This window comes from Vidua chalybeata, chromosome 7 (genome assembly GCF_026979565.1).
Source record: "Vidua chalybeata isolate OUT-0048 chromosome 7, bVidCha1 merged haplotype, whole genome shotgun sequence".
In the NCBI taxonomy this organism is placed as follows: Eukaryota; Metazoa; Chordata; class Aves; order Passeriformes; family Viduidae; genus Vidua; species Vidua chalybeata.
Window position 1 is genome coordinate 38,964,155 of NC_071536.1, and position 21,780 is coordinate 38,985,934.

General features: G+C 41.3%; 1 protein-coding gene across 7 annotated transcripts in view; it reads left to right on the top strand.

Annotated features, from left to right (window-relative positions):
• PKP4 (plakophilin 4) overlaps positions 1-21,780 on the top strand; it is a 65,708-nt gene that overhangs the window by 29,356 nt on the left and 14,572 nt on the right. For 2 of the 7 annotated variants that reach the window (XM_053947501.1, XM_053947502.1), the window contains exons 3-9: positions 7,965-8,077; positions 11,945-11,979; positions 16,352-16,483; positions 16,637-16,830; positions 17,639-18,194; positions 19,857-20,048; positions 21,461-21,675. In XM_053947501.1, the coding sequence (XP_053803476.1) occupies positions 7,965-8,077; positions 11,945-11,979; positions 16,352-16,483; positions 16,637-16,830; positions 17,639-18,194; positions 19,857-20,048; positions 21,461-21,675 (1,437 nt within the window). Of the gene's footprint in view, positions 1-7,964; positions 8,078-11,944; positions 11,980-16,351; positions 16,484-16,636; positions 16,831-17,318; positions 17,410-17,638; positions 18,195-19,856; positions 20,049-21,460; positions 21,676-21,780 lie in introns of those variants that run through there. The other 5 variants (XM_053947504.1, XM_053947505.1, XM_053947506.1 and 2 more) reach the window with 4 other exon arrangements.

The following is a 21,780-nucleotide window of genomic DNA, read 5'->3' on the forward strand; positions in this document are numbered from 1 at the left end:
CCCAGAACAGAATATTTTCCGGTGAAGTTCTTCACTTTATTAAGCTTTAACAGAAACTGCTGCACTGTTTGCTGTTTCCCTTGGTACAGGAATTGCTGCGAGGTGCAGCAGGTCAACGTTTGTAAAATAGAGCTGCCACACCCTTACCCAAGTACTTCAGAAACACTGCAGTGGAAACACAATCAAGAAAAGCCTTTATTATTACTTGTCAAATTGGGCAAGATTTTAACTTAATAAAAACTTTTAAAATTACTACAGTAGTTCTAAGATAGATAAATGTATTGAATTACTTCAAGCATTCTGCCTTAGCAATGAGACGATAGTTATGATTATATTGTTGCGCTAATTAGCCTTTGAACGCTTCAAGCTGCTTCTAAATAAAGTTTCCATTTGTTTCCTTTTCCAAGGACCTCAAATCAGTTTAAAGCAACTATTTTAGCAAGTTGGAGTATGTCCTCTAAATTCTGATCTGTCTCTCGTTGAGTCAGGTGTCAGACAGCTGGGTCAATCTCCCTTGGTCATGTTTTAGGAAAGGAGCATTTCAATTCACTCACAGTGTTATAAAATAACACAAGCAGAACAGGTGTAACCTGTGAAGAAATTTAGGTCACTACAACTGTGCTTTTCTAACAAAGCTCAAGATCTGTTTTAAAGTGAATATGAGCCCAGGTGGGCAAGAAAGCCAAAGGTACCTGGCCTGTGTCAAAACTTGCGTGGCCATCAGGACTAGGGCAGTGCCCTCCCCTGTGCTGGCACTGCTGAGGCATCTCCAGTTTTGGGGGTAGGGTTGGGTGCCTCAATATAAGAAAGACATTGAGGGGCTGGAGTGTGTCCAGGGAAGGGAACGGGCCTGGAGAATTCCTGAGGGAGCTGGGAAGGGGCTCAGCCTGGAGAAAAGGGGGCTCAGGGGGGCCCTTGTGGCTCTGCACAGCTCCTGCCAGGAGGGGACAGCCGGGGGGGTCGGGCTCTGCTCCCAGGGAACAGGGACAGGAGGAGAGGGAACGGCCTCAGGCTGGGCCAGGGGAGCTCAGGGTGGGCAGCAGCAGGAATTTCCCCATGGAAAGGGGGCTCAGGCCTTGGAACTGCCCAGGGAGGTTTGGAGTGCCCATCCCTGGAGTGTCCCAGGAATTCCTGGAGGTGGCACTCAGGGCTCTGGGCTGGGGACAGGGTGGGCATCAGGCACAGCTGGGACTTGGTGGTCTGGGAGGGCTTTTTCCAGCCTCAGGGATTCTGTGATTCTAACAGAGTAATTCCTTTTTGAATGCAGGAGAATCCCAAGACTAATTGTAATGACGCTGTAACATATTTTTATATTTTTGTCTTTAAATGAATCTGATGATGGATTTTGAGTATTTTGGGTTTGTTGTGGTTCTTTTTTTATTTTTGTGTTTGGGGAGGGGATTGTTTTCTATGGGTTTGTTTTAGAAGAGGGTTGGGATTTTTTTTTTCCCCTAAAACATGAATTTCACTTCTGAAATGTTACAAGGCTTCCATACTATCATGGGTAGAAGTATCTTAGGGATTGCTGAAACAAGTTTTAAATAAAAGTAAAACATGTCTATACTTCTGAATCCTGGGGAGTTCTGAATCCTGCATAGACATTTAGTTGAGTTCTGTAGGGAGTCTCTTATCCAAGTTAAAAGTAAATTGAGTATTTTCATACTAAAATAACAATTTATTAGAAATTGTAGGGGCAGCATGGTATTTTGGGGGTTTGGAACGTAGGGCAGCTAATTGCCAACTGCTCCTTGTAGGTTTGTGGAATCATTGCTAATTTCTGTGTTCGAGCTGTATACTGCTGGATTTGGAATGAACTGCTGCTGAATTCACAAGATTAAATGCAATCATTTGGAATTGTGAATTTCATGCTTAGCACATTAGTTTTCAGTGGTTGGGCTGAGAAAAGGTCTTGCAGGAAAAGCCACTCATCAATGCAGTTTTCAAAAGTAACTGGAATATACTGATTTTAATGTCTTTGCTAAGACAGAAGCACTTGCAGCAGTGGCTGTTTTTTTAGTTTTTTCCTTGGTCTAGCTGTTTGTGACACTTAGAGATGGGCAACTTTTCAACTTTTCTTTAGTAAATAGGTGACAGAGTAAGAATGATTGGATATGCTTTCAGATGGATAACACTTGGGTTTCTCTACATGTTTTTCTAGAAGTGTTGTTTGTTCAGGACTTCAGCAAAATCTTTTCCTTTTGTGTAAGTGTATTGAAATGTATCATTTAAATAGAGAATGTGCACCTCGCTTTTTTCCTTCATTGTTGTTTAAGTACAAATTTTTACATTAATTTTGAGATGCTTTTTCTAGGGTTTGGGAGCAGGGAGCAAACCTCTATGTTTTTCAGATGGAAACGGAAGGAAGAATGCATTCTGCCTATTTTTTATTGCATGTTAAGATATCTTTTTGAATGAGAACTATTGATATTAAGTCTTGGAGATTTCTTTACAGTTCAGATATGTAGTGCTCTACATTCAGTACTCTGTGTAGGCATGTCACTTCATGGAGATACCTGAAAAGAGACTTACTAAACACACTTCCAGTAATTGGGCACAAACTTTGAAATTCTGATTTGCATGCATCTAGTGATCAGTTAGGTGATAAATGTGTGGCAGTTCTGAATTGAAGGCAGTATGTTTTGTTGAATGGACTCCCAAGTTTGGCATAAATGAAACAAAAATTTTGGTCAATGTTTTGTGAATGGCTGGAAGAACTGGGGTTTTCTTCCAACTCTCATAGTGTTGTGTTCAATTGCATAGGTCACTCTTGCCTACTTAATCCTAGAAGTCTGGGGTTTAGAGTTTCTGCTGTTTATCAGCATTTTAGTTTCAGTGAGTTAAGTCTGAGATGTCAACTTCCTAAAGGTCCTACTCTAGAATAAATTTAATGCCACTGCTGTCTCAGGTGAAGTAGCTAGCTCATTTCCTTAATCAAAATTCTCTGTACTCCTTTATCCATATGATGACCCAGAAGTTAATTTTCCTTTCTCCTTTGTACTGTTAGGCTTCAGAGGAGAAACTCCCTTTTTAAAAGAGCCTATCTGGAACTGTGGGTGCCTCTGACATATGCTGGAGTATTGATACCTTGTGTAGCACACTTGGTTTAGATTATCAGCTTGTCTGCTCAGCAGCGACTGAACCCTGGTGCCCAGCTGGCAGAGCAGTACCCTCAGCTCCAGCACTGACTTGAGCTGCCCCAGTGCTGTCACAAAGCTTCTGAGATGATGTGTCAGAGGCAGTCCGGGAATGCCTCCAGTGCCATTCTTCCCTCCTGCCACTGGCAACAGTAAGCTTTTTATAAAATGCTAAAATTTTGATCTCTCATCAGCTAGAGCAGCACTAAACTGTTGTACCAGACTAGTGAACAATGCATGCATAAAAGTATTAAGGGCTTTAATGGTCTGCTGCTGTTGAATACAGAGTAAGTGTGATCAGCCAGTAATTGTAGCTGTGTCATCTCATATCCTGTAATCTGTGATTCTCTCTACACTGTCCAATTTTTTTTTCTTTTGTCTTCTGTTTTGGAAGATACTTAGATACTGAAAGGATGCAAATGCAGTTGTGTGCGTGAGTAAACTTAATTTTTACAGAAAATATTAAGGTTGCTCTAATATGGTTAGTTAGAAGTATAGGCTTTTTCTGCAATAGATTCTGGTAGAGAATTTAAATATTGGGTCACTACGGTATGACATCCATTTTGGAAAATACAGTATTCAGTGTGGGTTTAAGTAGTCAGTTGCTCGATCTAGCTCTGAATTATGGCAGGTGGGAACAGAGAACTTTGCATAGATGAGTGCAAGAGGTTAACATAAAGGAAGTTATAAATCAACTTCTGTTTTGTTTGTCCTCTTTGTTGCACATTTGTATCATGAAAATATCCAAAATACAATAGCCTTTTCTGTAGTACTGTGTGAACTATGTGATGGAAGTTGTGTGGCTCTGCACTGTGTTTACAGTTGAATAAGAAATAGTAAACACAAGGTAAAAATATTCCTCTCAAATGCAGGCTACGCTCAATTGTTCAACAGACAACACTTCTGTGATTAGAAAACATTTCATAGTTCAGCTTACAATTACCTTCATAATATTTCATAGACAGTGACATTTGGCATTTGAAGCAACTTAGCATATCCCAGTGTTACGGCAACTGGGAGTGCCAGCCCATCCTAGTCCAGTCTTCTGCCACAGCAGCCACTGAGAACTGGTCAAGTCAAGAAGCTGCAAGAGATGCCTTTGTTTATTGGAGGCATTGTCTCCCTCTGATGTCCAGCTGCCCAGTCTGGGTCTGGCTAGCCAGGCATGAACCATTCAAAAGGAATCTGTGACTTCTCTTAATTGTTTGTGCAATTGCTACTGATTCTTGCAGAGCTGTCCCTAGAAAACCTGGCTTACTCTTTGTTTAAAGTTGTCTGTATTTTTCCACAGGTCCTCAAATCACAACAGGGTGGGAAGAAAGTAATTTTTATCTTTCAGTGTGGTGAAGGTAGATTCCTCATTCTCATCGGTGTTACTGGGGGATAAAAGTTCCTCGTTAACATGAATGAAAAAGGTGAATCTGCAACATGGTATCATGATAGGGTGAAGATAGAAGGCACAGAATTGCCCCTAAACCTCTTTTATTATCCAACGCCTGCAACAGGAGAATGGCAGTCTTCATGGTCAGTTGTGCAAACAGCATTCCCATTACTTACTTGTTTTCAAATATTTGTTGGCAAGAGCCCAGCACAGTGGTGGTGGTTGTTGTCCCTTGCCCTGGAGCCACCAGCCTCTCAGAGACTGAGCTTTTACATAGAAAGAAGATTCAGCTGCTGAGGTCGGTATAACTGGTCTTGCCTGTACCTTGGTGCAGTGAAATGTCATGCCAGGTGAGATTCCTACTGGGCAGAGCTTGCCAAGGAAGAGCAGTTGGTCACCTGGTGTAAACACTACAACACCAACACAGGGTTTGGCCCTCCTCCAAAAAAAGCTTCAGCCTCCAAAAGGAGATTAGACAGCTGTAAAATGTTTTGGGCTCTGGTTTTCACTCACGGCAGCCTGTCTGCCTGCAGTTGGTACAACTGCTTTCCAAAGCGAGCTGCTTTCTTGCCCCGTGTGTGTGCGCTTCCTGATCTGGAGCTGAAATTGTGCTTAAAGCTTTTATTGCAGTTTTGTATTAAGAATTATGGCCTGTGGCTTTGCAGTGGAATTTTAGGTTATGAACATAAAACCTGCAGTTTGATAAGGTGATTAAGTAGTTGCTGCTAAAGAGGTTTAAAGAATTACAGGTTGCTTTTTTTTTCCCTCAATGTATGTTCAATAATTTTGAATAAAAGTAGTTCTGGCCAAGCCAGTGTAGTGTGTCTGTCTAAGAAGGTTTGTTTGCTCCTTGAGATGCAGTATGGCAGTGTGTTCTGTAATTTTATGTCTATGATTTTACTATCTGCTTGCCACATAGATGTTCTGCTGCAAATGCTATTAAGCTTATTAAGAGTTGTATTTGAGTCCTGCAATGCCATTTTGTCAGTAGGCAGTGCTGTAGGAGTCAGTGAGTTGTGATTTGTGCACAGGGCAGAGCTCTGTGCAGGGAGCATCCTGTTCAAGAAGTGAGCTCTCCCACTGCTCCCAGAGAAGCTGGAGAGAGAAACAAATTCCAATAGATTCCTGCCGGAATTAGTGTGCTGTCTGATAGATACCCATTGTGGGGGTATGTCCAATGTGCACTCAGAGTGGTATAAAATTTCATTATAAGGAAGCATAAACTAGAAAGGTGATCAATCTGGAGCTGGTTAGGATTTAGTTTTCAATAATAATAATAATAATAATAATAATAATAATAATAATAATAATAATAATAATAATAATAACATTTTTTTAAAAAATGTTTTAAAGCATGATGTATTCTAGCTGTAAAAAAGATTATAGCTCTAAAACTATCCATCTTGTGTATTTATGCAGGTATTTAATATATAGCACCTGCTGCAGATCTCAAATTTAAGAAGGCACATACACAAGTCAGCACTCATGGTTTCAAAGTTTGCAAACTGCTGCTTCATTGGACTACCAGGCTGGGCATACCAGAATGTATTCAGACTAGAAGATAGAGCTGGAGAGCTGGATTTTTTTTTTTCTTACTATTCTTGCTCTTGCAAAAGCACATTAGATCTTCCTAAGCATCAGCATGATTTAAAACTGGCAGATGAGTTGCAGGCCTCTTACCCCTCTGCTGTTCAGTGCACTGTGCAGTTTGTGGCTTTATGGTCCACACCAAGATAAAGTGAGGAACAATGTAAATAGACAGTTGATGGTGTTGTTCCCAGCTCAGCAATGCAAGTGTCTCTGAAGTGGCCAAATGAGGCTCAGTGGCTTTTTCTCCTATTTCTCTTTATCTCAGTTTTTCTGATAGAATACAAGTGAGTTTTGCTTTTAAATGTAGTTTAAATAAATGAAGTAAAATGTATTGATCTGTTGTCCACGTACATAATTCACCTCTTCTCTCTAGAAGAATAGTAGTTCTTCTATTTTAACTGCCTTTGAATTTTTGTAGTGTGGGGCAAAAAACAGGGATTTTTATTTAAATGGGCAATTTATTACTTGAGATGTTTTGCAGCAAGATATTTTCTAGAATAATGTGCTCATTAATGCCTCTATCTGTAATGGAAAGGGAAATTAATACAGATTGGTTGAATGGAAGCAGTTAATGGCTAGCATGTTTAATTTTATTCATCTAATTAAAAGATCAGTAAATAACAATAGGTTCCGATTTGCTGTTTGCATCCATGACATTCCTGTTTAAATATTGATTTAATAGTAAGGAACAGGAAACATGTCGTGGATGCAAACCCACTTTTTCTGGCCAAAACTGGGGATGTTAGGGTGTTTATTCAGTTTGGTTAGGGAGTTATCAGAAACGTTTGGACGTGTCCACAATTGCATGTATCCTCTGGAAGGGCAGGACTGGAGAGTGGTTGGTGAAAGGGAAGTGTTCCGCCCCATTCCGTGTGATGTGGGGTGTGAAGGAGCAGTCTGCAGGAGCTGATGTCCCTGGCTCCATACAGCTGCTGGACAGAACCATAACATGAGTCACACGCGCGAAAAACCTCCTCAATCATTTGAGCTCTCACAGCAAGCGAGTGCTCTGTCTTGCACTTGACCTCTAGATAAGACTTGCTTGGTGCTTCATCTGATTACTAAATATTGGTGTTCATCTATTTTTAGATGGTCTACCTAAACTTCAGAGGGTTTACAGTATCAGTTTGAAAATATTGCAATTGCTCAATAGAACCCTTCTCTCTGGTCAGTAAAAGCTAGCTGAGGAGAAAAACGCCCTCAATATCCTTTGATGTGACATAGTCTGGATTTCAGAGAGCTTTAGAAAATGGTTCCAGATTTCAGTAACACCCGTTCTGTGCAGCGCTTGTATTTCCCACATCACCCTTGCAGTGTCGCATTCCAAAAGCCTCTTAAAAAGGCTGAAGAAGTTTGTCCAAGAAATATAAAAACACTGAACTCAGAAAAGGTGAAATAGCACATGTCTACATTCAGCCAGTTTGAAGTTATAAATCTTAAGGTTTCCAACTACAGTCAGAATGTAGGATAGCTTAGGATTTGAATGTTTGTGATTGGAAAGGTTAGAATATTTTCCAGTTTCCTTGTTTATAGATTAAATTGAAGACTGACTTTATAGGCAGTGATTTTGTTAGACTGTGGTAACTTAAGAAGACACAAAAATTTTAATTGCAGGAGTAAGAAAACCCAAGAATGCTTAAACATGTTTTTCTTTCTGTAACAGGTGATTAATCAATATTTGCATGAATCACTGATTTAAAGACCCATTTAATTTCCACTTTTATAGTTTTATAGTTTATTCACCTAAGGAAGAGTCAAAACACAACACACAACTGTGATGAATCAGTGATTGTTTCAGAGTTAATCCACACCCATTTTTTAACATCAAGAATGCTTTTCTCTTTATTTTGAAATTTCAGGAGCTTCAATTTCAAAGACTTACCAGAGAACTGGAAGTGGAAAGGCAAATTGTGGCTAATCAGCTAGAGAGATGTAGGCTTGGAGCAGAGTCACCAAGTATCGCCAGCACAAGGTACAGGTCCTGATGACTTTACTTTCATTTGTCCCATAAGTTAAAGGCTTTTTAGTGGTGCTTATGTCCTCTATAAGTATATTTTCACTGATAGCTATTCACCTCTATTAATATCTGAAGGATTAAAAAAATGCAGATTTGCTGTAAAGAGTTATGGGACAGTTTCAAGAGGCCTTTCTAATGATTACAGTGTATTCCAGACACTTTCTGAATTCACACCTGGAGAATTTGTGGTTTCCCGGGTCACCTGGAAACAGCCAGCAAGTCCTAGGACTACCTGTTTTTGATGGCAGTGCTGGTTAATTTGTTTGGGGGGGAGCGTAGGATTGCTTAGGTTCCTGGTACAGGGTCTGGTAGAGTGGGTAGAAGAATCAATTATATTGGTGAATTCAAGAAAATAGCTGTTAGAAAGGTTGAAGACTGAAAATTACCTCATTTACTTAAAATATTTGTGAAAATGTCTGCTTAACTGTCTCAACAAGAAAAGCAAAATACTGCTTTTCATGGTTTCCAGTTGCTTCTAAGGTGTAATACAAGCTTATGGAGTTTAGTACATGGCATTTGATTAGAGAAATCCCGCTATACTAAGCATTTAAGGTTACACTAAGTTTTCTGTATGGTGCATGTAGTTGTAAACGTGTTGTAGATGTTTCAAATGGAAGCTAAAGGACAAGTAAAACGGCCCATTCAGTCTGTGGGGTCCTGGAGTGTGGCTGGCAGCTCTGTGGGCAGCGCGCCCGGCTCGCCGGGAACAGCCCTTTGCTGCTGCGCCTCACAGCGCAGATGTGCTCCAACGACGGGGGCGTAGCCACACAGGGAACTGAAATACCACCGGAATATGTGTGAAGTACGTACATTTTTTACAGAATTATATTTTTAGCTTTTTACAGCTTTTCACCATTTTATAAATATTTAATAAATAGTACTTAATTTTTTCATCTGTTGCCTTTTCTTGATGACAGCAGCAGTATAGCCAAACAGGAAGGTAGGCGATGGAAATCACTGCTTTTCTCTCAAGTGGTGCTGTTTAAATGAGAAATACTTTTCACCTTAAGGAGTACTTGCAGAGATAATAGGCTTAAACTGTTTCATGTTGTGCAATACCTGCAAAAGATGCACTGGGAATTGACTTGTCCAGTCGAGGAACTGGAGATCACATTTGAGCTTAACAAAATCAGAAATCTGCAATTTCTCTAAGTGTCACTGTTGCTCCTGAAGGCCTGCTGTGCTGTGCACAGGTGCAAGCTGAGACCTAGCTGGGACCTCCACCAGCCCCTTCTGCCATAGCAGAGTGGCAGAGCCATGTCACTGAGAGAGCTGCTGGCCGCTGTTCTAACCTGGAAACTCAAAGCTGGAAAGTGTTTGCGAGCTGCCACATGAAAATGTAAAGCATTGCTGGTGACCCTTAGTGTGTTTTGTCTCTAAATGTTTTCATACAAAACCTTTTCCATTTATCAGATTTTTACTTTTTCCAGATTGGTAGCTGGTTCAATTTTGTATCTAAGATAGCTTTGAACTAAAGCAGTGAAATGGCAAGAAAAAGGTGTGAAATTAAGAAAGAGGCAAAACCAAAAAATAAAAAAACAACAAAAAATCAAATTAATCAAAACCTCAAATGGAAAAAAACCAAACAAACGAATCCAAATCCTTTAAAATACAAGTGAGGAAAAACATCAAAAGGTTTAAAAAAAAAAAAAAAAGGCATAAATGGATTTCAGCACATTTGCATATGCATTTGCATATGCATGCTCCATCTCCAGTTACCAAATATTTGTGTTACTGTCATATTTGTCTTTATCTTCTCTAATTGAAAACTGTACATCATACCAAGCTGTTATGTTTGTGATAGAGGAATATTTCTGCTTTTCTACTCTACTAACCTAATTCTTTTTCAAGGATAGTAGTGGGCTAAATTAACATTTCCAAAGTGCAGCTTGCCACATGTGGGCTCTCACTGGATATATTACAGGCTGCTGTCAGGAAGAGACAGCATTGTCACTAATTCTAGCAACAGCTCGGCATGAGCCCTGCAGTGTGTCACCACAGAGGCTTTTAAACACTGGGACAAAATGCACTGGAGTTACTGCTCAAAGCTGACAGATTTGCTGTTTCCTTAACACTGCACCTGCGAGGTGACAAAATCAGATTATGATATCAGTAGACAATGTTGCTAGACTTGTGCCAAAATTATTTAATAAGAGTCAAGTTAAATGCTTAACCAGTTGAAGTGTTGATGAAGCAGCTGACTTCCTGTGACCCACGGTCAGAGCAGCCTTTTTCACTCCTACATTCTGTACCTGTAAAGGAAGGTCAAGTAGTCAGGTGTGTTGGGCAGGGATGTGCTCTGGGTTACAGCCTTGCATCTGTGACAATAAAGTATTTGTGTGCATTCAGTGTGTGTGTTACCATTGCCAGCAACACAGAGCCATGTTGCCTTATTGTAAGGTACTGAGTTTCCTAAAGGTCTCAAGAGCAGAGCAAAAGGGAAAGAGTGGAAAACTTGGTATTCAGGTAGCATGAGAATTCTGAGGCCAGAGGTTGACTTTCAGACACGTGAAGTCTGCAGTGGAATTCTCCTTTTACTCGAAGTCTCGTCGTAACTCTAGTTCAGTTTGTGCTAGCATATATTTTTAGCACTCTTTTGTACAAATATTTTGTTTCCAAAAAGGCTCCTAAATGGTTATTTTCATTTTAGAAAAGAAGTATCTCATACTGTTCATGTGGCTGAGCTAGTTTTTTGTAAACATTAGATGTGGTAGAAAGAAGTAAAATAAATTGTCATTTAGAAATTGCTACATCTTACCCAAAATCACAGTCTCATGCTGATATTTAGACACAATCAAATCTGAGGGACTTGCCTGTTTTTCCTTTGAAGAGCTTTTTGTTTGGAAAACAGTAGCTTATAATCACTGTGAAAAATGATGTATTATTCAAAGTTTGATATTTTATATTTAGAGTTAGAAAATGCATTTTCCCATAAAAATATTCAGAGTAATGTTAATAACACATGGATGAATTCTGCATTTGTCTGCATCAGTACTACTGTGAACACAGGAAAGCACATGGCTCAGTGGAGGGACAAAAGGGTGAAGGTAGTGTGATAAAAAATCAGTATTGGAAAAATGCAGGAGAAGGTTGGGTTTTACACTGGTATCGGACACCTGCTCGGTCTGTGCAGTAGTTGCCTCTGAAGGCGTCTTGCTAACCTGGACAGTGTGACGTCTGTCACCTCCTCACTATCAGAGTTGGAGCTCTGTGTGTCGGGTGGTTGGACTTGTTCTGTACAAAGGATCAGAATTCTCTCTGGAAAACTGGAAACTGAAAAAACAGTGGAAAAAAATGAACAGAAACAGACCTATGATTTTTGAACTGCTTTACATGTAGAAGCCAGATGCTCTCAAGTGGTGATCCTCAAACCTCCTTTGCTGGACCCTGCCACAAGCAGTGACTGCTGCTGTCCGAACAAAATGTTTGGTGCTGGTGCTACACAGGTGTCTGTGGGCTGTGCAGTGCTGCTGGTGGCACACACTGGTGTGGGCTGTCGTGGACAGCATAACACCTTAAACAGGACTTTGTGTCGTAAGTCGTGCTCTCACCTGTCCTGCTGCAGACAGGTTGTGCTGCCTGGTGCTGTGGCGTACAGGAAGTTACAGTGAATAATTCCCATGGACTAACAGAAAATTGAACTCAATGGCCAGTGGCTTGCTTGTCAGGTATAAAGCACTGAAGAGTGGTACTTACATGGACTATTTAAGTTTTATCTGCTGGGAGGTTTTGTAAAGGTTTCTATGATTAATTAAAAATAAAATAAAAAGTCAAAACTAACCACATGGTTCATTTGTGTGATAATTTTTTTTCTTTCCGCAGCTCTACTGAGAAGTCATTTCCTTGGAGATCCTCAGGTATTATGTTTTATGTTCGATTTGCTTTAAGCCCAAGTAGATTTATTTTCTTGGCATTCATTGCTTTTTTTGACACAAATGGAGCATTAAGCAGCAATGCTACATATCTTTTCCCAGTGTCTTTTCTAAAGTATGACATTGATGTTTTCTTTGTCACACACGGGACACATGTGTTCTCTATGTCACTGTAAAAGGTGCTTGAGCTCATACGTAGTTGCAAGTACTTTTCTTGTATCTTTCTGTGCCTTTGCGTTTCTGTGTGAGCTGTGACTCTAACACAAGGCTTGTCATGTATTGGATCTTCCTTGCAATTAAATAAAATTTACTTGTGAGTCTTCCTCCTGGCAGGTAAGGAGCATGAAGCAATACTGCATGTTTTAAGCTTGAAAACTCTTTTTTTTTTTCTTTTTACAGATGTTCTTACTTAACTGAGAAAATATCTAATAAGTGGAGGTTTTTCTGAGAGTGCTTTTTCTACTTTTGTATCTTGAAATAGTGTGAACTTTCTTTCCAAAATAAGCATTTTTCTTATACTGCCACATCTGCTCCTGGTTATACTGGGGGAGAGGGTAGGACTGTATCTTCAAGGTGGCATTCCCTGTCCATTGGAATAATCCCTCCTGGCCCGGACAGCCAGAGCACAGAGCTCTGACAGGTTGTGTGCATCAGTTGATGTTTGACATTGCGGAGTCGCTCTCTGAACGCCACGGGCTCTGGAGTGATGGGGGCACTGCAGGAGCCACTGCAGGACAGGCATGGACAGGGGCTATTGCAAGTCACTTGTTGTGCTGGGTGACCGTGTGCTCTTGTCATGCTGGCCAAAATGGCCCAGCACGATCCCAGAGCAGCTGGCATTGTAGGGTGAGAGTTGCATGAACCCCGTTCTGCAGAGCCTTCCCGTCCCACTTGTGCAGGGTGCTGTGTGGCTGCTGCACAGGGACCCTGCCTGCTGCCGCTTGCTCAATCAAGCATATTCATAATTACCATCATTGGGATTACTTTATATGCCATTCCTGGGTTTTGTTTTATGTGGAGATTAAGCTATTAAACTTGTGCATAATTGTATTTTATGGTTTCTGTTGCTGCAGCTGAGGTGAGGCACATGTTAGCTTTTTTCCTTTATTTTAAAGCTAATATTCTCAACAGCCTACTTGCACTGCCGTTTAACTTTTGCTAGTCATGGTGGTGCTTTTCAGGTATTCTTTCAGCAGTGGTTTTAAACAAAAATCAAATTTGTTTTTTCAAGTAACTGAGAAGCAAGTCTTACATATTTTTTCAATGTGAATGTTGGATTTGTGGGTTTTGTTTGTTGGTAATTTTTTAAATCACATTGTTTCCCCTTGCTCTATAATATCCCAATGACATTTCACACCTGGTACAGATTCCCACTGAGAGCTCTCAGGTGTTGTTTTACTTATTTATTTCAGCCAGTTGCATTCCAGCCAGTTGCATCACTTTTCTCCTTGACCTTCTATTATTTTTTTTTCCTTTTTCTTTTCTTTTCCTTTTCCTTTTCCTTTCCTTTTCCTTTTCCTTTTCCTTTTCCTTTTCCTTTTCCTTTTCCTTTTCCTTTTCCTTTTCCTTTTCCTTTTCCTTTTCCTTTCCTTTCCTTTCCCTTTCCCTTTCCCTTTCCCTTTCCCTTTCCCTTTCCCTTCTCCTTCTCCTTCTCCTTCTCCTTCTCCTTCTCCTTCTCCTTCTCCTTCTCCTTCTCCTTTTTTCCTTCTCCTTTTCCTTTTTCCTTTTCCTTTTCCTCTTTTCCTTTTCCTTTTCCTTTTCTTTTTCCTTTTCTTTCCTTCTTTCATCCAGCTCATGTTTTTATTTTGTTCTTTAATTCTCCCTTCACATTTGTGTATTTTTCTTTAGAAATCTCATGTCCATCTCCCTGCTAAGCAGTCACTTGACATGGGGCCACAAATCCTACTTCTGTTTCAATGCTCTATGTGTAAATGCAAACCTAGATGTGTATTGTGTACATCTCTATATTCAAAGTAGCCATTCCTGAAGTAATTGCTCAGAAGTGGGCATGCTGGAAAAAAAAACTTATTTCTTGCCTAGAAGTTCTTGATCTACATTTCATTTCCCATTTACATTTATGCTGTGATTGTGGTTTGATTATAAGTTGTTATTCCCCAATTCACCATGAATCTTTGTTTTGTAGAAGTGTCACTAGTTGCTTTATGAACTCTAATCTGAAAATACTGAAGTTAAAGATGGATTAAACCACTGCTTTAAATCACCTTTTCTGTGACTGTAGGTAGTGGTTTATGTCAAAACCATCAGTGGATGATAAGATGTGACTGTAGCTGTAATTGCTTTCTGCATTGGTAGAATTATACAGAATTTTTCCACAGAAATATAAAGTGATGTTGTTTTGCAGATGCTTATAAATAGAATATTAGATCAGCCATTTATAAGAAGGGTATTATTTTATTCAGGGCATTCCTCCTGTTTTATGGTAGTGGAGTCAGATAGAAAGAAAACAATTCATTTTATTGTGCATTCTTGCCTTTGTTAAACAGCCTAAACAATCTTTACTTTTTAGCCCTATGAAGGCTTTGACCTGGTGGGCAGTGTGTGATGGGAGCGAGATTGGGCTCAAACCTCTGTCCTGGGAACATCTGCACTGAACAGCACAATTGGACCTTATTCTTCTTGTGTCTCTCCCCAAACTGATTGTCAGTTTGACATTGATTTAGTATCATGTAATATCCAGTAACTGAGATAATAGGGCCTTGTATTAGATGAACAAAAACATTGAAGATTAAAGTATTGCAGTTGGATATAATCCTAATGTAAATGTCCAAGTCCTCCAAGTGTTTTGTTCTGAAGAACATGGAACACCCACTGGTGGCTGTTTCCATCTGGTGTTGAGCTGGTGTAACAGGCTGTGAAGTCAGTTCTGGCAGCGTTGGTTCTCTGGATCATTTCTAGGCACACTAATGATTAAACTAATGGAAGTGTAGTAACACTTCTTATTAAATCTTAATTAAATTTGGTCATAATACTCCTATTCTAGTAAAATAACTAGCTCAAAGGTTACAAGCTAGTTTTGACCTAAGAATGTACTACTGGTAAATAACTGCTAACTGCCTAGGATTTCTAGGATTTATTGTTTTTTTAAAAATCTGACTAGTGTTCAAGTGTTCTTCATAATAGCAATTGCTGAGTAACATTTTTAGTATGAACGTTCCTTATGGCTCGTTATGCAGGTGGTGAGACACCAGCATTTTGTGTGCAGCCGCTGGTAAAAGCCAGAGTATTTCTGTGCATCGGCCATCACTGCCCAGAGCCCACAGCTTCTGGCACCAAGCAGTCCTTGGGGCTGGGCTGGTGCTCCTTGCCACGTTCCCGTTGGATTTGACCCAGGCTCTTTCATGGATTCCTGCAGCAAGAATTTACATTTCAGGTGTTACCTTTAAACATGACCTCCATTGTCTACTCTGCTTCCTCAGAGAGGTTTAGCTTGGATATTGGAAAATTCTTCATGGAAGGGCTGTCCAGCCCTGGCACAGCTGCCCAGGACAGGGTGGGGTCCCCATCCTGGAGGGATTTAAAATCCGTGTGGATGTGTCACTTTGGGATCATGGGGCAGTGCTGGCCTTGTGCTGGGGGAACAGCTGGGCTCGATGGTCTCAGAGGGCTTTTCCAATCTGAACTGTTCTGTGGTTCTGTACTGCATCTCTGCTGCCTGCTTAATATGATAACTGAATGCTTAATATTTCTGTTAAAATAATGTTGATTCAGTATCCTCATCTTTGTCCTTTTTTTCCAGACTCTTTCACTTTTTCCTTTCTTCATAAGAGCATTGCTGTGCCTCCTTTGCCTTTCCTTACAACACTGTCATTTGTCTGTACAGTTCAGCTGACATTCTTGGAACTGAAGTTAGCTTAAGAGGCAAATATTTAGATATTAGTTTACCAAGTAAAAAAAATGTATAGAAATTTGCAGCAACCACTGTTCATAGTACACAAACAGGGATAAAATTCAGCGCAGCCTTTTACATCTGGAGGTATTGATTGCAGGCCCTTAAGGCAAGGGTAGCTATCCACTGGGCACTGCAGCACAGTTACACAGTGTTTCTATTCTTCAGAGTGTACTAGATAATCAATTAATTTTTCAATAAATTGGTTGGAACATATATATGAAAAATTAGAGTTGTAGAGCTACATCAAAACTTTCAGGTAACAAAATTCTCAGAGATTTATATTCACATTCTGTTCATTGTTTTTGGGAGATGATACCTGTCTGTCAGTAAACTGATTCTGTTTGGTGTAAGTCCTTCATTATTATGTATGAGAAAATGATCATTATTGAGTTTTCAGGAAACTTGCATATGAAACACTGGATTTATCTAAATAATTTATTCTTTCAGATCCTCCGCCCACCAGTGTAAGCAAACCCCAGGTGTCAGAGGGTGTTCACACCAATGCCTATGATATTAGGACAGAAGCAGAGCAAGGGACTCTCTACTCACCAGAGCAGACATCTCTCCATGAAAGTGAGGGTCTGTTGTGTGCATTGTAAATATTAGAATATATTTCTGTATTGACAGTATAAAAACCATAATACAGTTATGAATGCAACAAATAATAAAGTTATGTAATATTTGGTGAATTTGTTAGATGATTTTATTCTTATGCTGGCTTCATATTTACAGGGTCCGTAGGTAACTCAAGAAGTTCAACACAAATGAATTCTTATTCTGACAGTGGTTACCAGGAAATAAGCAGCTTCCATAACAGCCAAAACGTGAACAAGTCAGAGATCAGGCAGCAGCATTCCCTTGGTGGACCCCTGAACAACCATGATGTGGTGAGGAGCTCACGTGCCGAGGGGCAGACGTCAGTCCAGGTACTCTGACCAGTGCACTGTGCACCTCTGGCTGTGCACGGGCTCCAACAGGGTTTAGAGACAGCAGCTGTATAGCTGGGCCCTGCTTTGTATGGGTTGGATTTAATGTCACAAAATCAGTTTTTGTTTAATGCTTTCGCTGGTTACAAAGCAAGAATGGCTTGCTGCAGAGACTCCTTTGCTGGGATCAGCACATGTGATCTGGGTCATTCACAGGAGCTGAAGTGAAGTAGCACTCCTGACTCCACAGTACACTGCTATTATCATATCAAGAAAGTATCACTCACTCAAAATTCATTGTGAAATGGGGGAAAACCTTCCAAGAAGTTAGCCTGTATGTAAGCATAGTTCTTAAAGGAAGATGCTACTTGTATTCCTGTACATTCTATGGTTTCTAGCTTTTCCCTCCTTTTTCAGCAAATGGAATGATAGTAAGACAGTAAATGTTAGAATATTTCTGGATTATACCAGAACTCTTTGCATTACAGTTCCTGAGTTTCCAGAGTGGTTGAGTAGTGAGGAAGGAAGATTAACATAGGTGAAAATTAACATAGCAAGCCAAATGAGAATGGGAAGCAGGTGGGTTTTTAATGTTAAATTGTCATTTTATATACTAAGAAGCATTGTTTAGAAAAAAGTTACAGGGGAACGTGAAGGAATGAGTTTTAGGGTAAAAGGTACACTCCAGCTGCCTGTATATACCATGAAGTTGCGTGCATTTCCTGCAGACTTCTCCATCTTACAGGAGAACAGTATCCACTCTGTGACCTAAATGATAAAACTCATAAATGTTCTTGATTTTCAACAGCCTTCAGCAAACACCGCTACCAATCGTGTGATGAGACGGGTCAGTTCGGTGCCATCCAGAGCACAGTCTCCCTCCTACGTGGTCAGCACGAGCATGTCCCCGTCGCGGGGGTCGCTGCGGACATCTCTGGGGAGCGGGTACGGCTCTCCCAGCGTGGCTGAGCAGAGATCCCTGCCCTCCCACGCGTACTCATCCACCACCCTGCCCGTGCAGCGGGCGGGCTCCCCGTACGCCGCGCACAGACCTGCCTCCCCCTCGGCCGTGCGCCGCGTCGGCTCGCTCACCTCCCGGCAGGCAAACCCCGGCAGCGGCGCTGCCCCGTACCACACAGCGGGCAGAGTCGGCTCTCCTCTTGCCCTTACTGATGTGCAAACCAGAGTGGCTTCTCCATCCCAAACTCAGCTGGGATCCTCTTCCCCGAAGCGCTCGGGCATGACGGCAGTTCCACAGCACCTGGGGACAACGCTGCAGAGGACAATTCATGACATGGAACAGTATGGACAGCAGTACGATATCTATGAGAGAATGGTCCCCCCACGGCCAGATAGCCTCACGGGTGAGTAATGGGCACAGACCACAGCTGTAGAAAACCCAGAATGCAGCCCTGCTGTTGTGGATGAAACGCTGTAGCACTGGGGCACAACTGCAGTGCTAGTGTCAGGTCAGTTGTAAACACTGATGTGTCAATCACAAGTTCTTCATGAATACTGGCTTTATGATTATTAATTGCTGGCCATGCATTGAATTAAATCCTATGATTTAAGTTGCTAAATGAAATTCTAAGTATTACAGAGGCATGTCCGCATTTTCAGAAATAAAGTATGTTTAAATGTGTGTGCAGGCTAAACATAAAGTAAAGCATACTAGCCTGGAATTAATTTTATGTCTAGTTCTTTCCTAAAATATATAACTTATTACCACTGAATATTATGGTTTTTTTCAACTGATATTCCTAGACTATCTCATACTTCAAGTCAAATATAGGGTAACCATGTTAATACTAGCTCAAAATAGAGCGCTAAAAGGTAGAATCTATTAATCTGAGAGGTAGTTCTTATTAATATGCAGTTACTTTACATTTTAAATTTTGTGTGTTACTGATTCTGTTCTGACCTTCATCTGAATGAACACAGACAAGGTGATTTTCCATTTAGACTGTGTGCCCTTTGAAATAGATGTCAATTTTTCTTTTGAACCATTATAGTGCAGGAAACTCCAAAATGCTCTCATTCCTCAGTAAAAGATAAAATGTGTCTTCTCCCTCACCTCTGTTTGCCAGACTTAATAATATGCCAGTTTGATAAGGGGTTGGGAATGAGTTTGGTGGAAAAGGCCCTGCTGCCCTCTTTGCCTGCTCAAGTCCTTCTGTTCTCACCATCTGTAGTTGTGTTTTCTTAGTGATGGCCCAAAGCCTTCCTTGCAGACACTGTGGCAGAGTAGGTCTGGGATTTTGAGGGGGCAGAATACACAGATGAAGGACACATTTGGTTACACATCACTACTCCATTGTACTTTTGAAGTTGTTCTGTAATCTCCATCATTTCATCATCCTTGCACAGCTCATTTCACATATTCTGCTGCTTTGATAACTGCCAGAGCTTTAGTGCCTACAGTGGTAATGCTGAAATTGACAAAGGTGTATACATCTTATATGAAATATTAAATATATAGCAAGGTGAAAAATACTAATCCAGCTGCAGCATAGCTATTTATATATATTCACATCATGGGCTATTTAAACCTTTATAAGGATTTTTCTCCATGTGCTTACATTTCTGCTGCCATTATCAAGCAGATGTTTGCTCTTACTGCTACAGACTGTTTCAGTTTCAGGATAACAACCCCTTTAGGCTGTGCCCTCTGTTATGACAGGATTTCTGTCAGGTCCATACTTTCCCTGTTATTGCTGAATCTGTGCATGCTGACTCAGCTTTTAGTCTCTGTGGTTTAGACTGTAAATGATACCAAAAAAATTAAGTCAGGAATTTTCAAGCTGTTAGTGTACGGACAAAACTTTTGGTCAAGGAAATGCTGCTTTGTCAGCGAGCCTTTCAGTATGGACCATTTAATAATGGAAAAAATGTAATGAATAAGTCTTTGTAACTGGTAGGTTTAAACAACACCTTTTCTTGGCTAAAGGACAAAAGATTCAATCCTGACAGCTCTGTTGCTTTGCTGAAGATGGGCCACACAGGCGTGTCGCTGTGCTTGGTTGCAGGCCTGAGGAGTTCGTACGCGAGCCAGCACAGCCAGCTGGGGCAGGAGCTGCGCTCGGCGGTGTCCCCGGACATGCACATCACGCCCATCTACGAGGGCAGGACGTTCTACAGCCCCGTGTACCGCAGCCCCAACCACGGCACCATCGAGCTGCACCACGGCTCCCAGGCCGCCCTGTTCCGCACCGGCTCCGGTGGGTGACGGCCTCGGCTCCGTCCGAGCCGGCTGTTCCGGGGCACGGGGCGTGGGGAGCAGGGGGGACACACGGAAGGCCAGTGCACAAGGAAGAGCTAGAGGGTATCAATTAATGGAGACACAAGCTAGGTTTGAAGGACTTAAAATAACCTGCAGGAATTAAAAGGCTCTTGTGATGTTTGCAGGGAATGCTTGGGGCCATACATCACTGTCAGCCTGGGGTCAGAGTGTTTTCTGTTTGATAGCACATGCACGGGTACATCCCAGATAAGTGTATTCATGGCACACAGAATTTATTGCTTCCTCTCTTGCATTCTCTATGCATCTCTCTCTTAAGAGTTGAGTTGGTTCATGGGTTTTTTTCATTCATCAATACAGAAAAACAAGAGCTTTCCACTAAAATTCTCTACCGCATCTTTCACAGTAAAAATACTGTTTTACCAAACTTCTCAACAAAGCATAATGGTAAATGCTACAGCTGAGGATTGTCCATTGAAACCGAAATATTCCTCTAGTATCTCATAGAAGTGGCACTCATGTATTATGAAGAGCATAGGCATTAGATTAATATTAGGATTTATTTTGTGTAGAGAGAAATGTCATGCATGTTGCAATTCAGTTACTTCTTTAAGGTTGATTAATAATTTGTATAGTGGTTCCAAAAACTCTCAAAATATTAGAGTGATTTAGTTAAGTAACTCTCTAGAAGTATTTCTAGAGAACTGTTTGATTCATATGCCATGTTTTCACACACTTGAAAATGCCTTTTTAATGTTTGCTAATGTAACTGCAAAGCCAAGAGAATAGTGCTGAAGGAGGAACCAGTTTTTGCAATTCTCCTGCCTTCCACAACCTAGAATAAATGGAGTTTGTCAGGATGTGCCAATGAAGAAATATAACTAGAAACTGGGATTCTTTGTTTACTTGTGTACTTAATACCACTTTCCTTGGAAGAGCAAGAGTCACCACAATAGCTCTGTTCACATAGGAAGACGCATGTTTTTGTTCCCAAACGACACAGCTTCATCTTTGCAATGATCCACGTGTTACCTTTTGTCAGGGAAAGTGTACGTGTAGTTAGGAAAAGCAAAATATCATATAAACGATATGAACTTTGCACCCAGATTTCTGCTTGTTGGCATGGGATGCATTTCCTACTTTAAATACTTGTTGAGGGAAGCTGAGGCATGAGTCTGATTCCACCAAACCTTTCATTCTGTAACTAACCTCTCCATTTCCATGGGACACTGAGGAATTGCTCCATGAAATCTGACATCAGCTTGCAACATGGAGCACAGTAGACATTTTCAAGACTGATGTTTTTTTTTGCTTGCACTGTTAAGTAGGTGTCGCCCCTTCTCTTCAGCAGGCACTTGTTACCTGGTTGGTTTTGACACTGTTTTATCCTAGGCATGGGTAACCTGCAGCGATCCTCCAGCCAGCGTAGCACCCTCACATACCAAAGAAACACCTACGGGCTGCCCGCGGCGGCCGCGCTGGCGGAGCCGCTGCGGGCGGTGCCGTTCCGGCTGCCCGAGCCCAGCTACGGCCGCCTGCACCCCGCGCCCGACGGCGGCACCACGCGCTCGCCCTCCATCGACAGCATCCACAAGGACCCCAGGCAAGTCCCCCCTGCCAGGGCCCGCGGCTGCGCCAGGGCACAGCCTTCCCTCGCACCTGCGGCGCTGGGCCCGGCTGCCTGGCTCACTGAAACACTCGCATCTCCACCT